Consider the following 21,088-nt stretch of genomic DNA (forward strand, 5'->3'; position numbering starts at 1 on the left):
ACTCTAAAAATTACCACTGAGAGAGTAAATTAAAGTTAAAGAACTGAATCTTCATCTTGTATATAGAGTATGTAATTGATGATAGTTTTCTTAAAACTTACTATTATCTGACATTACTAGAGGAAAAGGTCTAAATATGGCCCCACCCTTTTATGTAGTAATTTCCGGAGGGAAAAAATATTATATCAACCACCTACCTTTAAAATGCATATCTATGAAATATATACTTAAATGTAATAGCATGCTAAAGTATAAAAGGTCTCAATTTTTTTTAAAAAAAAAAATCAATTTCCAAAAAAATGGTAAAATGATGTATTTCAAAATCGTGGTCTAAATATGGGCTACTAGTGGCAATATCACAAAAAGCAATTAAAATTTTAAAAAAACAGTCATTTATCGCTAAAACATTATAAAATTCATATTTATGAATAATCTGTTGTTTTGAAAATCACGCGGAATGGGAAAAATCGAAATTAAGACAAACATCCAAATATTTGTTGGAAATGTGATCTCAGCATTAGACCTCATGTCATAGCTCATATTTAGACCATCACGCTATTTTTCTTCTTCAATTTATTTTTGCTCTCTGTGGTATATATTTCACAAACAAATCATGGCATTATAAAAGCCCACATTTGTTTTATGTACCGCTAATATCATAACCTATACAAAGCAGATGAGAATTCAGAAAACGCTGAGTTAAAACATTCCTGCAAAAAGTTTTCGGAGGTCGCAATTCTATAACAGCGTCCAAGGCCGAAACTATAATGCAGAAGGCCTTAGAAAGAGGGTTTCGCGGGCTAACAGCAGACGTCGCTCGCACACTATTGCCGATACTCTCATGTCGTCTGCTCCTCAGCCGAACAAACAGGCCGAGGTAGCAAGAGGCAGAGGTCATTCACCCTTCCAGAAGGGTGCAGCGAGTTAGCTGTGGCAACCGGGCTCGCTCATTCGCGGACCTGATTGGTTCTCGCAGACACACCCCCATATTGTTGTCTGCTGTAAGCCCGCGAAGCGAACTTTCTAAGGCCTTCTGCATTTATAACCACCACTTTCTCTTGCGAATTGGCGCCGCAACCTTTGTCCTTGACAGATAACCAGTTCCCTTAGCCTCTGCCAGGCTGCAGCACCCGGGAGCGCTGATAACTCCAAAAACCCATATTTAAACCTTCGCCCATATTTAGACCTTCTCCTCTACTATTGTATATTAGTAAATTTCGTTTTGTAATAAGTTTTAACTTACCCTAACATCATCAGGATGTTGAATGACAACTATTGGATGAAATGAGAACCAAACTCTGCAGTACCATTTGTACTTTTTATGCATTGCTTTTATCTGATCGACAACGCCTGCAAATAAAGAAAATGCATTACTACCCAACTACCCATAATGCCATACTTGCGTTGTAGGAAAAAGATATTATATATTATAATTAGACCCAGGATTTTTATGTAATATCGAAGTACAAAATATGTACATAAATATGTAACAATAATTGATAAAATATGTACCTAAATATGTATTATCAAAAGGATATATAGCTAAATATTTAGTATGAAAGAATATGTAATATTAATAATGATCAAGTATCCAATAAATTTCAAGAATTTTGCTGGATATTTATATTATTTGAACATAATTTTAAGGACATAAGTCGTTCAAATTAAAATGTGTATCAAATTTATAAACTCAAAAAAGCACAGGAATGTGTACATATTTAAGAAACCAATTTTGGCAACTATTTACTACTTTTCACATCGCAAATTATTTAGAATAAGTAAATGTAGAGGCAGATTCAAGAAGAATTAATGCATATAGGACTCATTTATGTTTTGTTACAGAGTGAACCAGTATGTTTTCAGCTATCATACACTGCTGTCGTTGTCAGGGAGGAGGGGGGACTCCAACACCTTTCGATATATAACAATTCCCGCTTCAGCCTGTATTTCTACTTGGCAGTCAATTTTAGGTGACCGTTAGCACTATGCATCTCATTGATTAGAAAATATGACATCACGTGAGCTACAACTTTTCTTCATCATGTTTCAGAGATCGAATATATAAGAAAAAGGATTAAGACAGGAAAAGATTTCTGAAACATGTTGTTTTATGTAAAGTAAATTAGCAAACATGAAAAACATGCAACATCTTGGCAAATATGTAAAAATATGTAATGTAAAACTTATGGAAAATCATGTCATACATATAATTCGTAGACAGTTTCGTGTTCAAGGTATGTATCTAGAAAGTAATATGCAATTACATACTAATTATAATACACACTAACACGTGCAACATAAGCTCAGTTAACTGGATAAAAGAAAGTCAAATTGTCGGTCGAGTTTTATTTCTCTTTTCTATTCCAAATTTTACCACAGAATCTCAAATAACAGACGATATCATCAAGTAGCATTTTTCGAAATGAAAGTGCCATCTTCTGGGAATAATTGTAAACTAAGTGAACCAAACAGAACTATAATCTTTTGGACATTTATCAAAAATTATATATACTTCATGGATACTTGCTTGCAAGTTCAGAATGAGGGCGTTAAATAAATCCTCCTCGATATACCATGGAGCTCATAATCACCAATTACGACGACAAAATCTTTCGGGCAAGTTACTTAATTCTCAGACTGTAAGAGTCAATGCTTGTCCTACATAGAGTTTACAGTGGGATCCTTACCACTGGTCAAACGTGCTTCCAGAGAGAATCGAACTGGGATCCTGTACAACAGAGTTTTCTACTAAGCTATCTACAAGCTCCAATAAATTTCAAGGTTACGAAAAGCCTGAAGGAATTTTTCAGAGGGGGCGTGGAATTGTAAAGGTGGATATTACATAATTGCGTTGGGGGATACACAATTAGATATTTCGTAATTATTGTTGTAACCTTCGTTTTAAATGTTGTACAAAGACAAAAATTGTAACCGGGGTTACTTTAAGGGGACGTTGCATTTACAACTTTAGGTTTTCCCGAAATTTACTGTCTTGATTTGAAAATTTTGATTTTCTCGAAATTTCTGCCCCTCCCTGCGTACGCCAGTGGATGCAATATGCAGAGCTCCAGAGTCGCTTATGCAACAAGATCGACTGAAAAATTCCCTCAAGTGCGCGCCCGTGTTGGAGCGGAAAATAATTATATCATTGAGAGTTTATGACAGGCTGCGAAATCCTGGGGGGACAGGGGGATTTTCCAACCAACAATCTTGGCGTTAAAAATCCCACACACCAACAATTTCCTGAGGGGGAGTGTTTGTAATAACAACACAATACAATACAGACAAAATATACACAATTTGTTTTGTCTTCAAATACATGATACCTTACTAAGGATAATATCGAAAACACACTCAAAGTAGTGTGGTTGTGAGTGTGAATACTTTCTTCTTCTCTCTCTTTCAAGAAATTATTAACAGATCTATACCAATAACAATATACGCACAATAAAAGTGAAGCGAGAATGTAATACAAATATAACTATGAAATTCAATTGATTTATATTAATAGAAAGTAAAAGTTAACAACTTGTACATAATAAAATTATATTGAACTAATTTTGTAATTTACTTTAATTTTTAATAACATTATACAGGTGTATCATAATTTTCACATATGTAAATATATATATATATATATATATATATATATATATATATATATAATTTGTGTGTGTGTTCTAAATTATATAACCAAATATTTTTCTAAGCATTTGCTTTTACATCTCTGTTATGTACTTCTACTTTTCCGTTATTTGTTATTGTAGTTCCCAAATATTCAAATTTGTCAACTTGTGCTAGCTGTTCACCTTGCCATTTTACAAACACTTTGATGAAACCTTTTCAAACAAGTCATAGACTATGTATGGACTTAAGATTGCACCACAATAGACTTACCTTCTATGTCAAGGAACAGCAACATGTTTCCAAGGATAGGAAGAGGAAACGGACCAGGAATCTTGGATAACAACCACATCTTTCTTATCCACGATCTCTTGAGGTAGAACAGGAGGAAAGCAGTGATTGCCACTCCCGCTAACCAAGCGGTGGACGATATGGCGAGCATGTTTCCCTAGAATCGAGAAAAAAAATCCTTCAGACATGATGTTTTATCTCACACCTAGAGCCTAACAAATTTTCCAATCTTTTTACTTCCAATTTTCATAAGACCTCTATTTAAGGGCTGACAATTCCCTTTCCAGGTAACCTTAGTGGCGGAGTGATTAGCACATCACGCTACGACTCCAGGGGACACGGGTTCGAATCTCGACCTGGGCATGGATGTCCTTTGTGAGTGTCGCTCATCACTCATCCATATAGTCGCAATTAGCCAAAAGTAACAGAAAAGCCTAGTAAAATAAACCAAACCAATCAAAGTCCCTTTCCAGTCCCTACTCTCCCTAGCCCTTTATGCAATACATACCTTCAAGGGCGCTCGCAGAGGGAGGCAGAGGGGGCGCTTCCCCCTGAGATATCAGGAATAACTTCATTTGACTTGTCTGAACTTGACAACAAAGCTAAGGTATTTTAAATTTAATTTCAATTTTATGACTTGTAAAATAGCTAAATAATTAATGGTTAAATATGAGTTTTTTTATGACTGAAGGGCTGATGTACAATTTTACTCTACCCCCACGCCCAGTGCTCAAAGATTAATTCCTCGCGGGCGGGGGGCAGCTTGCTTTCCCCAGTTTGAGGAAAGATGGGGAATGCCTATGCAAATTATCCTAGTGGGAAGATGCTTTGATAATGTTCTTAACTGGGGGATAGCATCCCCCAACGTTCCGCCCGCCCTTGAACACTGCTGCCCCCCTGAGAAAAAACCCTCTGGCCATCCTTTACTAACCAATTCCTTTATCAGCCAATAATCATTGTCAAAACTTTACACTAAAATTGATTTGCTTTGTTTAACTTCGCTTTTTATGCCACTTTTGGCTAATTTCCGAAGCTGAGGGATGAGTGATGATATGATGAAATTGATGAATGGACACTCACAAACATCCATGCCTAGGCCGGGATTTGAATCCGGGACCCCTGGCGTCGTAGCGTGATGTCCTAACCACTACACCACGGGGGGCGGCAAATTTACACGAAGTAACTAAACGATAACCTGTAAACCAATCTTTGTTCTGGTCAACATAAGTAGCTTGTTATGTACTAATGTTACTAACATTAACTCACCTTTGTTACCAACAACTTATACACAGATATTATAAAAGCCTTTGGCAAGCTTGCGGTAGCTTGCTTGTAGCTGTCAAAACCAGTTTCATACGCCAAACTTGAATCAAGCTGACAGTTGGCCTTGCCAAGTTTGTATCAAGTATGCAACTTTATGTGACAAGCTTGCTGTCATGTCATGTCAAGCTCTGCTGTAAGTTTGACATGTGCTAACAAGTTGGCTTGATTTAAGCCTGATGCAAACTTACAGTTTGCCAACTTGCAGCAAGTTTGTTTCAAACTTGAGGTAAGCTTACTGTGCTATCTGGAAATACGTAAACCTTGATTCTTCTGGAAACCAGAACAATCTGGGCACTTAAGTATAAACTACAATTCGTGTAGTCATAAATACCAAATAGCATAATGTAAAACGTTATTAAAAATGTAAAGAAAACTAATAGAATGGAACAGAAAACGGGGAAACCGTGATTCTAAGAAAACTACGTCCTGGTTTATTGTTAAAAGGCACCAGGACATAACCCTGAATGTATATCTCCCTCTTCTTAGTTGTGTTGATCGTGAACCCTCAAGCTCTTGTTCGCTCGGAAATGCTAGGACTGCATTGCGTACACTGTTGCCAACTCAGCTCTTCTTGCACCTAAAATTTCGAAATTCTCCAAGGAGCTTTTTAGCTCCACGAGGGTAAATTTATCTCCAAATCTAACCCTTTTATTATTATACTGTCAATAAATTCGTATCAACAGCCATGTGCTTTGCGCCACGCCATGAAGGCGTATAGGGCGGTGGAGTTATGGCCCCACACTTTCTTGATCACGGCCGAAGGTGGGGGTGATGTGATCAGCACCCCGCCCCTAGCCGCCTTTACCACCCAGAGTTTTCTTCAGGTACCCACATTATACAACGATGGGTGGACACAGGAGCCGCTTGAACAGGTGGGGAACAATTCGGTTCTCGCCCGGCAGGGATCGAACCCGGGTCTCTAGCATGGCAGTCAAACTCCCAAACGATTTATATATACGTATATATAAGAAACACTCCTAAGCGATAGTATTATCCGTTTTCCACTTTTTCCTCAATTTTTAGATTCCTCGGATTTTTACAATTTTCGGAGCGCGCTGTGCTAACCACTCCGCCACTACAGCGGCTATAAACTATCGACAGTATGTTCTTCATTACATCTAACATCCTTCGTTCAGAGATGCAAGCTCACGAATAAGGATCATACATATTATGCGTCAGAGAGGTAGCTTTTTGTTGTAGGGAAGTAAGCTCTAACAAAGATGTTGCTTATTGAGAAGGTATTTAAGTAACAGACTTTGGCTATGGACAAAAGGCGCGGAGAGGGCTTTGGCGAGCCTACGACCCTCCCATCTACTCGACTATAATGGCACTTTAGTCATTTTACATCGCTCATCTACCTCTTGGGTAACTTTCCACGACACTCCTAATGACATTTACGCATGTTATTAGTTTTAGAACGTGTCGACACAAATGCAGGTTTTCAAAATTAAGCTGTGAACTGGGGCGCCCGCCCCCTGGCCCCCCTTATGGCATCATTATTGGCTCCGGCCCCCATAGACCAAGAAAGAATTGGTCATTCGATGAGCTTTTGCCTTGAATGTGCATATTACACGTCGTATTCAGAGGTACATTATCGGCTCCCCTTCTGCCTCGCCAGCTATTTATTTTCTAGCACCTTGGCCAATGGCGGTGATTAGAGGGGGGCAGATGCCCCCCCACTTTTTTCCACTTTTGGCATCGCACTATGCTGAACCTTATATACCAAGGCAAAGTAAACTGTCCTTGCTCCCCAAGTTTTGGCACCTTGCCCCAAATTTTAGAACGCCACTGACCGTGGTTGATGTGAAGATAATATAATATTAATCCCTGAGAATTCTTTATTTTCCATTTCATACGACCATGTGGATTATTGAGGGGAGGGTATTGCCCGATCTATACATTGAAAACTAAGAATAAGTTGTCAGCACTTAAAAGCGATTTGTAATTGTAGCCCCCCCCGCCCCCTTCGATACCTAAAATTACCCTAGAGCTTGCTCAAGATAGGGAAAGATGGAAGGCCTGTGTTGCTGCAGCCATGAACCTTCGGGTTTAAGAAGGCTAGGGAGTTAGTTAGTTAGTTAGGAGGCAAGGCTGCCAGCGGGATTTTTTCTCAGGTGGGGCAAAATCATAGAAACTTCTATTACAATTATTATTATTATTATTATTATTACTATAATAATAATTATTATTATTATTATACTTATAATAATTGTTATAATAATAATTATTATTATTATAATTATAATAATTATTATTATTATTACTTTACTTTACTTGGGGTTGTATACAAGTTGAGACTCGAGTCTTCTATTTAGATAGAAACTGGATTCGCCTTGCTTCCTATCAATATCTATCAATTTGTATTTGAACAGTTCTTTGCCTTTTTTTTACATTTTCACAATGATGGGACACAGATATAAATCAGAATCAGACACCACATAATCAACTGCCTTTCATGGTACCTCTGGTCCATGTTTTTACTTGCCGATGGGTACTGTAAAAAGATAGTAATAATAATAATATTTAATGAGCATGTGAATTATCAAGGTCAGATCCCGAAAAATGATTTCCCGACTTTTCGTAATCCTGAACAGCCGAGAAATTTCAAAGGAACTTATTTGAAAGAGGTTAATTCTTGATATTTTCTGCACTACAAGTATCTGACATTTCTTGAAATTTAACAGTTTTTATTCCAGAAGTGCAAAAACTATATCACTTGAAGGGGTAATAGTGTCTACAATTCGAGATTTTCACCACATAAGGAAATTTCAAAAATTTTCCGACCTGGTCGGTAAGTAGAGAATATTTTCAGTCCCGAACATCAGGATTATTAATATTTCCTTCCCAATCTTGTCCCGACCAAAAAGTCTTCCGTCCTGTACACTCCTAGTTACGGCAATCAAGATGATTCTAATGTCTCTTGTGAAAACGTTCTCTCGTTATTTTGTTGGAAATGGCAGTTCATTACTGTAACTGAGCCTATAAATAGCAGAAAACAATATTATTTGTAATGGAATTTTGCTACAATTTCACCATTCGAATTCATGAATATTTTGAAGATATCTCGGAGGAGGGCAAGTGCCCCCCCCCCACACACACACCCATTGGCGCTCTTGTTAGGAGACAGTTTATCGCAACTTCGAAAATCTAACTCCTTGAAAGTTATTTTAGTTCCATTTAAGGCGAAACTTAACTCTTTTATGCGGATCCGGCTTGGCAACACTGACTGCTCAGCACGGCAATAGCAGCAAGAATAAGGATGTGTTTGAACATGCATTCGCGTGTTTTGTAGTGTGTGACAGTGTTTAATAGTGCAAAATGGTTACGGTTAGATAGTTCAATTAGCAGAGAATGTTTTTTTCCTTTGTTGTATGTTTCCGTCTGTGCTAACATATTCAACAGATCAAGTTAAACAAAGATTTCGACGAAAATTCACTGGTATTTATGCTTGTAATCGAAAAACGGTTCAGACCAAACCCCTTGTGATTTTATCCATTGATAAGGAGCAAATCTGTGCACGTTGGAAGAGTTTTGAACTAACAGTTCGAATCCATATCTAACGAACGTGAAGTGATTGTTTAAGAATGAGAGAGAACATTTTAAGGATTTCCACTCGTATGATGGGTAAGAAAATATTGTTTAAACTCATTCATTTTTTGATAACGATATAGAGCCTAACGTATGGTTTGGGAGTAGTCGGGTTTCGACCTACAGTTTTAATGTAAAGTTTTATCAGCCTAAAATATTGTTTTTTATGCAACAAGACTTGCAGAAGTTTTTTGAAAAATCGAAAACACAGCAGAGAGAATATTATTTTCATATTTCATTACAATTTTGAGATTCTATCGGCAGGCTTTGAAAAGTATATCGCCCATTAATTGTAGTACGATCAAAAGATTGGGTAAATGTCTGTTATATCGGAGACACATTTCTAACGGATATTTTCAGTTTCAAATGGTTCGTACTTACCAATTGTGTATTGCGGAACCTATTTCAAGGTGCCATTATGCTTTTTACACGAAAATAACTTCGATTTTTCACATTACGAGTAATTCTTTTGGGTCCTTTCTTCCGTTGCGGAACATAGAATATTTCGCGCACAGCTGTGGATCATCACGCGTTGTGCTTGTGTTTTGTCGATTTGGAGTGGGCATGCAGTGTTGCAACCTTCTTAACCGAAAAACACCTACTTTCGTGTTCATTATGTCATCGCAAACCATTGACGGATAGCTCCAAAAACCATTCCCGATAGCCCCAAAAACCATTCACGATAGCCCCAAAAACCATTCACGTTAGCCCCAAAAACCATTCACGTTAGCCCCACGAACCATTTCCGGCAAGGTTAGGTTAGGTTGGGTTAGGTTAGGTAAGCATAGTTAAAAAAATAAAAAATAAAAATTCTGGTAAAAAAGGCACGTTTGGAAACACTTCTTCCTCTCGCGAGACCGCGTGACTTTCGACACTAGCGCCATCTGCAGGTTCATAATGAAAACAACGGCATAATGTTGTCGCTTCGCACAAAAGGCTACTTTATTACATCAAAAGTGCTTATTTTCTTTTGTGCAGCATTCCATAGTGACAAAATACCTCCACGAAGTTACATAAATGCAACAGAAACTCATTTCCGTAAGTAGTTTCTCCTGTAAATTTGAAGAAAAGTGTCTCCGATATAACAGACATTTACCAAAGATTGGAGCGAATGCAGAATAAAGAGAACGTCTCCAATTTCGTTAATATTTGGTATCCTAACTAAATATGGCCTTCTAATCACGAATCTGTTGTTAAAATTCGGGGATCACGCCTGGAAATCGCGAAAAAAGCTGATATAAGTTGAGATTTTTTTTTGGTAAATGTCTGTAATATCGGAGACACATTAAAATCGGATATTTTGTGTTTCGGATGGTTCGTACTTAACAATTGTGTATTGCGGAACATAGTTGAAGGTGCCATTATGCTTTTTACACGAAAATAACTTCGATTTTTCACGTTACGAGTAATTCATTTGGTTTCTTTCTTCCGTTGCGGAACATAGCTACAATATGGTGCACAGCTGTGGATCATCGCGCGTCGTGCTTGTGTTTTGTCGATTTTGAGTGGGGTATGCAGTGTTTCAACCTTCTTAACCGAAGAAATCACAAACCATTAACGGATAGCCCCACAAACAATTGACGGATAGCCCCAAAACCTATTCACGATAGCCCCACGAACCATTGACGGATAGCCCCAAAAACTATTCACGATAGCCCCACGAACCATTGACGGATAGCCCCAAAAACCATTCACGATAGCCCCACAGACCATTTCCGGCAAGGTTAGGTTAGGTCGGGTTAGGTTAGGTAAGCATAGTTAAAAAAAAATCTCGTAAAAAAAAGGCACGTTTGGAAACACTGGCGAGACCGCGTGACTTTCGACGCTCGCTCCATCTGCAGGTACATAATGGAAATAACGGCATAATGTTGTCGCTTTGCACAAAATGCAATTTTATTATATCCAGAGTGCTTATTTCTTGTTGTGTAGCATTCTACGGTCAGAAAATGCCTCCACAAACTTTCAAAATGCTACAGAAACTCTTTTCCGTAAGTAGTTTCTTCTGTAGAAATGTGTCTCCGATATAACAGACATTTACCTTTTTTTTTAAAGCTGAATCGCATTGTTTTACGAACAAAATTTTAACTAAGCTTGCCCAACCTAACCTAACCTTACCGGAAATGGTTCGTGGGGCTATTCGTCAATGGTTTGTGGAGCCACCCGTGCATGGTTCGTGCAACTACTTGTTCATAATGTACCGATCAGAAGACCAGAATTAGTTAATGTACCAAATATTAACGAAAATCAAGATACTTTCTTACCCTAACCTTACCGGAAATAGTTTCGTGGGGATATCAGTTAAATCTTTTCCCAATGAGCACATATTTTCACAAAATATAAGTTTTGTAGCTCTGCAAGTAACGAAGGAACAGCGTGGCAACGCTGTATACAGCGCAACGAATGCCGAACGTCACTTGTTCATATCATCAAACATGGTCGTTATGTGTATGTATGGATAATGATAGCGGTAATGAAAGTCGTAATTTTCCAACATACGTATATAGACTTAAGTCTGCAATTTTTACACGTGACCCCCACATGTGAACTTTAGATACGTTACCAGGACTGCATATTTAGTGAGTATGAGAAGTATGGAAGGAATTGTAGACATTCTCTATAGCTATTGTGCAATCATACCAAAAGATTTACTCCGGAAATACTAATTTTGTTTTTGCTAAATCTGTATTTTGATTCTGAATGTACTGCGTTCATACGTAAAACTTATATACGATGGTGACATAGCGGATTTCCATCTACAATTTTATTGCCTATACATAATTCGGAAATTATTTTATAAGACTTACTGTTTTTTATCACTACTTATATGAAAACTTACAATCACCTGAATTTTGTGATAATTTTAGTCGTTCAACGAAACTAGAACTACATACAGTTAAATCCTACAGTACAATTAGTAGATCGTGGGTTTGTAATGTGTATAATAATGTTCACCATCAGGGAATAACGGGGATGAGTCAGGTACTTTTTTTTTATCTGAGCGTTCAGCAAGCAACACTTGATCGATCGCTCAAGTACTTGACGGCTTTGCTCGGCGAGCGCTGCTCGCTTGATTACTGAGCGAACTTGAACCTTGCTCGCCACAGGTTTGAGCCACAGAATATATCGTTTTTGTATTTCGATCTCGTTAGTTGGCTGCCGGCCAATGAGGAAATATTTATGATGAACTGCTTGCGTAATAGTGTAATTACAGAGGAAGTTCAAGTAACAGAATGTAACATAATATTCCAGTTTTTGTAATTGTATTTAAATGAAAGTGTTGTTTATTTCAAATACACACCGTAGTTTTGCAAAGTTGTGCAAGGTTGTGAAAATGAAAATTTCGACAGTTTTGTGCGTTCATATCCACATCAAGTATTTCATAATTAACAGCATTTCAAACTGAAATCTTGTCCACTCGACGCAGCTACATTGATCACAGATTATTCAAATGCACTGATATTTTAATCAATGAGCACGCAGCGTCAAGTAAATGACCTGTCTGCTCAACGAGCGAAAATCTTGTTCAGCGAGCATCGCTCAGGTACTTGACGCGCCCGAGGGCGTCATTTTGTGGTCTCATGTAATACCTCACCTCTAACTTTCAGTTACCAAAAAAGCCGTTTACCATTCAACCAATGTCTCGAAAATTGAATCAAGAACCAACTACTGTGTATAAAACCTGTACTTTCTTTAATGCTAATGAACTAATGAAAGTAGAATTTCATTATGGTTAAAGCGAGGGCTGGATTTAAAGCTTACATTACTACTCGCCAACCCTTGACCATCTACTTCCTCTAAACGTTCATTGTTTATGAAGATTTTGTTGTTTATGAAAGTTTCAGTTGTTTTTCATCTCGATGAAATGTGTTATTATGAAGAAAAGTACATCTCTTGCTTAGCGTGTAACCTTACTGTGAAGCAGAACAGCCCGAAGACACTTCGCGCAAGTGAATATAGCACCCAAAACGACATTCCACAACAGCAGCTACAATTTTACGTCGTTAGATTAGGATTGTTAAATTTTCGATGCCTTCTTTCACTATTTGAGTGTGCATTCAAACGGTTTTTACTAATAAAAAGCAAGTGAATATAGCACCCAAAACGACATTCCACAACAGCAGCTACAATTTTACGTCGTTAGATTAGGATTGTTAAATTTTCGATGGCTTCATTCACTATTTGAGTGTGCATTCAAACGGTTTTTACTAATAAAAAGCTGCAAAAATACTCCGAAATGGCAGGTTTATACTTACGCGGGCCATAATTTGGGATAAAATATCTCCGTTATTTGTGTTTTCCGCGCGCTGGAATCAATTTTATATTACATAAAACATCAAAATCTATCGATTGAAAAAAATAACAATTATCGAGGGGTTACAGTGGGTACACGGCTCCCTTAGAGGCAATGTTAACGTATGATGTGCATGGTGTACTACATCGTGCTGTAGTACTCTCCTAAACAAAAGTCAATAAGCCACTCTTACTGTTTCATACAAGGGCTAAAATGTCATAACAAGTGAATGGCGTTAAGAAACACTAATTTTAAAAGCAATTTAGTGGAACAAGTAATCATAAGATATGCCTGCGTAGGATACTACTAAATTCTCATTCCAAAGGAGACGAATAATCCATTGCCTCATTGCATATTTTCATTAACGAATTAAGTTTAAAGAAATTAGAAAGCTATTCAAGAGTAAAATTGTTGGAATCGGAGCGTCTACTTTTAACAAACGAATTTACCGCACCGGGAGATCACGAAAATTGAGAATCACTGCTGTAAACGAACTTTTGTCTACATATTTTCCGCCCCCTTCCCTCTTCGCAACACATGTTTGAAGCGAAGGCTAGAAGACTGTTATTTTTAGCTCCCTAAATCGCGAAAAAACATAACAAATGAATATATATTTATAAGATTATATTCATTGTAAGAGAAAGGGTAGAACATTTCATTACATCAGTGCATATTCATTCTTTACTCTTCAAATGTTGACAAAAACATTTTTATTTGGGGGTAGTGATCTCAAATGTAAAAGCCTAGAAGGCCCCATACTGAGCTCTTTAAAGTTAGGATCGCCTTTAGACATGTAAAGCTAACCTCTGTGGAGGAGTGATAAACACAGCTCGCTACGACGTCAGGGGTTTCAGGTTCGAGTCCCCACCTGGACTCCTTGTAAGTATCCCTTCATCAATTTCATATCATTACTCATCTTCATCTTCGTCGTTAGATAAAAGGTGGCAGAAAAGAGTATTAAAAAAATGCAAATCCATCAATCAAAGACATGCAACACTTAGAAACTCCATTGTTGACATATTTTTACACACTAAACACATAAAATGCTTACCATTGTTGACAGCACTGTGCGGATGAAGCCTCATGCTTTGGGGCGAATACCCACCCACTCAGTGGCGTATTTGTGATTTAATTTTGGGAGGAAGTTTTTTTTTTTTTTTTAGTATGGAAATTTGTATGTGTGTTACCAGTCAGTAAACTAAGCAATTGCCTTGCTGTTCTAAATTGGCGCTATTCACCAGATGTTTACATTTCTGTGCTTCCTTGGCACTGGCGGGGACTGCACTTCCGGTTTTGAAAAGAATAACATAGAATTCAAAGGTGTGAAGGCAGTGTTTTCGGAAAAGGCGACAATATTTGTGTCTTTCTTTTGGTTTCAACATGAGACAGGGAACAAGCAATTGTTCTCAGGTATCTATGCGTCGTTTTGAGACAGACCCGATACGGAAAAATCAGTGGATTTTGGCAGCAAAGCGAAAAGATTGGACACAAACACGAGGTATTAGGCTCTACAGTCGGCACTTCATCAAATCAAATGAAAATATTTTACGTGTTTCGAAAATTATAATTGTCTAACGCACATGTGTTGACTACATTCAAAAGTTTGAACTATTTATAATCATATTATAACGCATTTGCCTTTTGGTTGTTGATAAGCGCTCTCTCCATGGGCGTCAGTAGGACAGTCGACCCCTCCCCCCTGGAAATTGCCATCCTTCAAGTTGCAAAAAAAGCAGAAAGTTTGTTATTTTTATTGTTAATAACATAAATAAAGTTGGTTAGTATTCGAAGAGAATAATCAATGTAAATTATGCATTAGAGCGAAAAAATGAGTGAAAAATACAGGAACCAGGTTATAGTTTCATATTCTACCATTTAATCCAAAGAATAAATGGTTCCACAGTTTTCAGAATTCGAAAAATTATAATTTTAGATGAAGTCACACAAAATAAAATTTGTGAGTATTTTTTTCAAACTTCTAAAGTCCTTTCTTGAACAAAACTTGCAAAACTTAATAACAATATACAATAACTGTGCATTTCAGATAGTAACTATGAAATGTAAAAGTTTTAATGGAAAATTTTGTGCTGGATATTCACTCGGCTTGTGGATCGAATAGCATGATAATAATAAAATTCGAATAATTTTTTTTTAATTCGGTATATATTATTAGTGTATAACAATAATTTTAACCGTAGTAATTATTATTTCTTTTACTGTTGTAATCGAAGTTTTTCAATGTTTGTAATTAATGTAAGCTTCATTTCAACTTGGAGAAGTATTTTCAAAAACGAAACTGTTGGTAGAAGATCAACGTTGCCTTGGAAAATATAAATATTGTCTCTTTTATCTGCATCCAAAGGATCCGGGAAATTGCTAATCTTTTGTAGGTACCTTTGTTTCTTTATATCACTAAAAATTTCAAGTGATCCATTTTGTTTCCGATCATTTATAAGAAAAAAAAAGCTTGGTGACAATCGATATTTCACTTGTTTACATTGGAAAATTCGCCAAACCGGAAGTTATTTCCCCACCATCAATAATCGAATTGTCTGATCGATCATTTTTTGTTTACTCAGGAATAACCCACATAGCTTAGAACATCGGTTCTAACCTAGGTGATTAAACCTCATGATCATATTTAGAAGTAATTTGGAAACAGTATATTTCCATTCTAAAAATACCCAAACTCGTACACAAGAGCTCTCGAACTTATAACACCGAAAACGATGCCGCACTGGGAGCATCATCGCCTTGTAATCAAGGAGTACCGGGTTCGATACCTGGTGGAGGCACATAGTGGTTCGGATCCCACTTTAAACTGAAGTCCAGTCCTGATTAGCCTTTCTGTGCATAAAGTGGACTAAAAAACAACAAATCAATCAATCAATTCAATTGACCTAATTTCCATTACGAAGTTCAAACTTACAGTCCATCTAACCTGCCAACAATTTCTTGCGAACACTTTAATACATGTAAAAAAATATCAACACTATGCGATGAAAACTTAAGTGGAAAAGAGCCTGCTGCTTGCTGTCTGGGCTTGGTGAGGTTGGTCAGTTGCAAAATGATGCCATTCTTTAATCCACAAGACTGCATACATTTCGATAGAGAAATGTTTGATGACTGGATCCTTAATGGAGACGAATGATTATTCAATTGTGCTTGTTACACAGTTAAAAAATGATGCTTTCAAATCCATTTTCTTTGAGGGTAATAAAATCATCCATAGCAGGGATAAAAATAATTTTACTTTGCCGAGGATACAATTTTTTGTGGGGCAGGATGTCCCGGGACCCCCCCCCCCTCCATTACAGTCTGGCCGCGATAAGAAGCGGTGTGCAATCAGAACGCAGAACGTGACCAAATTCTGTCTCCTTGTTGGCTGCCATGTGGCTGGGGGGTTTCTACGTTGCCACGTTCGCACAAACACACGGACAGGCTAATCAGCTGTTGGCAAGCTTGGGAAAAAATAAAACGTCACGCGAAATTAAGCACGTACGTATCAGTATACTAATATATGTTATTTCCGTCGTAAAGTGATAAATTAACGAATCTAGAAGTTTGAATCTGAAGTTTCTTGTAGGTTAACGTTAACTTCCCGTGTGAATTTTACATTCTGGCAAGCATGAAACATTTTATTGAACATTATGGCGAATTACGTATAATCAAATTACGTAAAACTTGGTTTCGTTCACACGTTTTTAAATTATATTTTTCGGAACCTACAAAAATTTACCTCTTATACAGAATTTCACAGAACTGAGTTACTGTATTACGGTCAAGAATTTATTAAGAACAAATCAATTGATTGATTGAGTTGGAGTTTTAAAGTCCACTTTATGCACACTACGGCTAATATGAAATGGCCCTACAGTTGGAAGTGGGATCCGAACCACTATGTGCATCGACAGGGTATCGAACCCAGCACTACTTGATTACAAGGCGACGACTCTTACCCTCCCACTGTACCATCGGGGAGGCACGTGTGGGTGTGTGATGTGAGATTATTTTCTGAAGATACAGGATAATACAGGCTCTGGCAATACAGAGTTCAATGAATTACAACGAAACGCTTGGCAATTGCTCGATTTCCTAAACATTAATAATACATTTGGTACATGTGTAGTTAATGCTCCGATCTACCTGTATGTAAAAACATAAACAATGAATGAAAGAACAGAAGTAGTAGTTAAAGAATCAGTTGTTTTTGCTGAGAATGAGAACAATGGATGTGTCCCGTTGTTGACTGTTTAACCAGATGTTTAAACCTACACGTGTTTCTGTGGACTCGCGATAATCTGAAGTAGGTCAATCCGGCAACAGTGCGTCGCTACCAGAGTGGGTGGTTCCACGCCGGTTGTTAGCGCGTCCCGACTGTAATTCGCAGACTGGTTGACAGTGGCCTCAATGGTTGCTGTTACCAGGGACGGCTCTGCAGTAAGAACTGCAGAGCTGCAGAACCACCATATTTTTTATCAAAATAATTTACTTAGGAAATTAGTTATTTTGTATTTTACAAAGCAACAGATTTTGCTCTTTAGATATTCGATCATTGGTTGTACGCACCTCGCTACCCAGCTGCCTTCCTTGCTTTGTTTTCGTCTTTGTGTGCTGGATCCGCCAGGTCGCTATCCTATATGAGGTTTTCTTCCCGCGCTTTATACTGCACAAGGTTTAACCTGGGACAGTTCGCGCCAAATCGTAGATTTCCTTCTGCTAGCCGACTTTCCCGGGCGTCACGTGAGTGTTTTCAACCATTGGCATAAGCCTTGGAGACAGCACGTGCTCTGTTCTCTGCCTACCAGGGGTCGCCGCTGCCTTCGCGTGTCCTTTGTTGCCACGTTGTCAAGGACGTTAATGTTCTGGTGGCGGAGACATCTGTGCTTGCACCAGCAAATGACAGCTCGCAGTCCGGCCATGTTTGCTCGCTTGCGCCGAAATCAGTGGCAACAACGTCCTGCAGACGACGGAGAAGGTTTTGGCGGGAGCCGTGCCAGGTTAAACCTCTTGCAGTATAGTCTGTTCCCATTGCTTTGCATAGAGAGGCGTTGAGCTGCATGGTTTGCAGAACGAAGTAGGGTTGCCAAACACCGAGAAAGGAAAATTTCTATTTTAAGTGCGAAATAATATAATTTCTACCATCTACTTTTACTATCCACATTCATCGTCGTGATAAACTCAATAGGTAGAAAAGCGAGTTAAAATTACGAAACTAGAAATTAGACGTACCGCCGATTTGTTCATTTTATTCTGTCATTGTCCAGGCGACGCAATACTAATTACAGAAAGAACGATATCATTCTAGGGTTGGCACTACTGATTCGAGAGCCATTACAACCCTCTGCCCGCTCCTCTTTCCTCCTGCTGAGTAGAAGGTCATTCATTGTGAAAAGTTAAAACTATCCTTTCGTTTATCACAGTATTCACGAGTGTGAGTCTGAAGCCGAGGGTAGTGAAACGTGTTTACGAATTTCGTGTATTTTCTGTGCGAATATTTGGATAATATTTAATGAATGGAGTTCATTTACAAACGATAAGGTATGTTTGTATGATACTTTTTTAAAAATAATATTTTGTCTTAATCAAAATGGCTTCTTTCTTCCTCTGACTGCATGATCACGTACTTCTGATGTGCACATGGGCGTCTAGAAGGGACCAAGGGGGGCTGTGCCCCTTTTGAAAATGAAAGTCAACCAAAAATTATATATATCACACATATAATTTCATTTCAGCCACAATAATATGTGTTAATTAATGCACGAACATGATAAATTAAAATTAAGCAATGTTTATTTGAGGGAACAACACTATTAATGGGGAAAATGTACCTTGTTTGCCCCCCCCCCAGGAAAAAGTACCTTCCTTGCCCCTCGCTGGAAAAAAATCTGCGGACGTCCATGGATATGCATATACTTTACAACCAAAATTCGTACGTTAAGTTGTTTTTTTTGTGCAGAACCACTACATATATTTCTCACGAGCCGCCACTGGCTGTTACTTTAACCAGTTTGCACGTATTTTATTAGGAATCTGTTGAAATGTTTTTCGTGCCCATTTGTTACGTTGTGTTGTGAGGGAATGAAAGTGATCCTGATGACTTGACAACTCTCAAAAGTTAGTTCCATGAAAGAACCGCGTTTTTTGATTTTTCCTTTACTTACCAGTATCCGCGACATCGTATCCGATACCGTCTGCGTACACCACAAGATCAGGACTGATGCAGTGGAAAAATATCTCCAAGATACACTCCCCTAGTTTGTGTAATATCATTACGAAGCACTTAGAACAACTTTCTCCTGCTGGTTGCCGGTAAAAGTACCACAGTCTGGCTCTTCTTTTTCTTCTCTTTTTCATCAAGACGGCCGGAAGCGAAGGAGAAAACGCAGCTTCCTGGTACAATGGGACCGCTGGTACACCGGAAGTTTTTCCCTGAATGAGGTCCGTGTCTGTCAGGTGGTGTGGGCATAGGCCTTGCCCAAGCGAGGCTTATGGGTTACATCTGTGACATAATATTTGCTTTCTTTTCTTTTCTTGAGTGTGGGATATGGTAAAATAATATCCTTTTCCTGTAGAATGTGGATGTCCTTGTGACGAATGGGGTTGTTGCCAGATCAAAGCCGGTCATACGAAGGGCAACTCTGCCACTCGCCAGGTAAAAAGAATTGTTAGTGCACGGTATATTATGAGTTTATAGGAGGATGGTGCTTCCAATGAAGCAGCTAATGTGATTTCTTCTTTCACAACATACACTCCTCACAAAAAGATTGGAATGTTGTTACATTAGACACAAAAGTTTGGAATATTGTTATATTAGACACAAAAGTTTGGAATATTTTTATATTAGACACAAAAAGTTTGGAATATTGTTATATTAGACATATAAAGTTTGGAATATTGTTATATTAGACACAAAAAGTTTGGAATATTGTTATATTAGACACAAAAGTTTGGAATATTGTTATATTAGGCACAAAAGTTTGGAATATTATTATATTTGGCACAAAAGTTTGGGATATTGTTATATTAGACACAAACAGTTTGGAATATTATTATATTTGGCACAAAAGTTTGGAATATTGTTAAATTAGACACAAAAAGTTTGGAATATTGTTATATTAGACACAAAAAGTTTGGAATATTGTTATATTAGACACAAAAAGTTTGGCATATTGTGATATTAGACACAAAAAGTTTTGAATATTATTATATTAGACACAAAAAGTTTGGAATATTATTATATTTGGCACAAAAGTTTGGAATATTGTTAAATTAGACACAAAAAGTTTGGAATATTGTTATATTAGACACAAAAAGTTTGGAATATTATTATATTAGACACATAAGTTTGGAATATTGTTAAATTGGACACAAAAAGTTTTGAATATTGTTATATTAGGCACAAAAGTTTGGAATATTATTATATTTGGCACAAAAGTTTGGAATATTGTTATATTAGACACAAACAGTTTGGAATATTATTATATTTGGCACGAAAGTTTGGAATATTGTTAAATTAGACACAAAAAGTTTGGAATATTGTTATATTAGACACAAAAAGTTTGGAATATTGTTATATTAGACACAAAAAGTTTGGAATATTGTTATATTAGACACAAAAAGTTTGGAATATTGTTATATTAGACACAAAAAGTTTGGAATATTGTTATATTAGACACAAAAGTTTGGAATATTGTTATATTAGACAAAAAAAATTGAAATATTGTTATATTAGGCACAAAAAGTTTGGAATATTGTGTTAAGCAATAGGTGATAGGAACGTTGGCACATGTCGACGAAAACACGAGAACGTCCAGCAGACAGACAGATACCATGTGTTGTTGAATTGTAAGGCCTTACCTATCACGTACCTAATAAAACAATATTTCAAACTTTTTGTGAGGAGTGTATATTCTTTTGACGCACTTAAAAATATCCAAAATTACTGAAATCATACTATAAACAAAATAC

The 21,088-nt window shown here is 37.4% G+C and overlaps 1 protein-coding gene across 2 annotated transcripts in view; it reads right to left on the bottom strand.

Moving 5' to 3' along the window:
- The window catches only part of LOC145993747 (cytochrome P450 4C1-like), a 63,148-nt gene that overhangs the window by 38,813 nt on the left and 3,247 nt on the right, over positions 1 to 21,088 (bottom strand). The window contains exons 1-3 of one of the 2 annotated variants that reach the window (XM_083129500.1): positions 19,282 to 19,328; positions 3,898 to 4,072; positions 1,244 to 1,350 (exon numbers count right to left, since the gene is read on the bottom strand). In XM_083129500.1, the coding sequence (XP_082985626.1) occupies positions 1,244 to 1,350; positions 3,898 to 4,072; positions 19,282 to 19,296 (297 nt within the window). In that variant the 5' untranslated portion in view covers positions 19,297 to 19,328. Of the gene's footprint in view, positions 1 to 1,243; positions 1,351 to 3,897; positions 4,073 to 19,281; positions 19,329 to 21,088 lie in introns of those variants that run through there. The other variant, XM_083129499.1, reaches the window with a different exon arrangement.

The sequence above is a fragment of the Lepisma saccharinum genome, chromosome 10, assembly GCF_977018435.1.
Source record: "Lepisma saccharinum chromosome 10, izLepSacc3.1, whole genome shotgun sequence".
NCBI classification, from domain to species: domain Eukaryota; kingdom Metazoa; phylum Arthropoda; class Insecta; order Zygentoma; family Lepismatidae; genus Lepisma; species Lepisma saccharinum.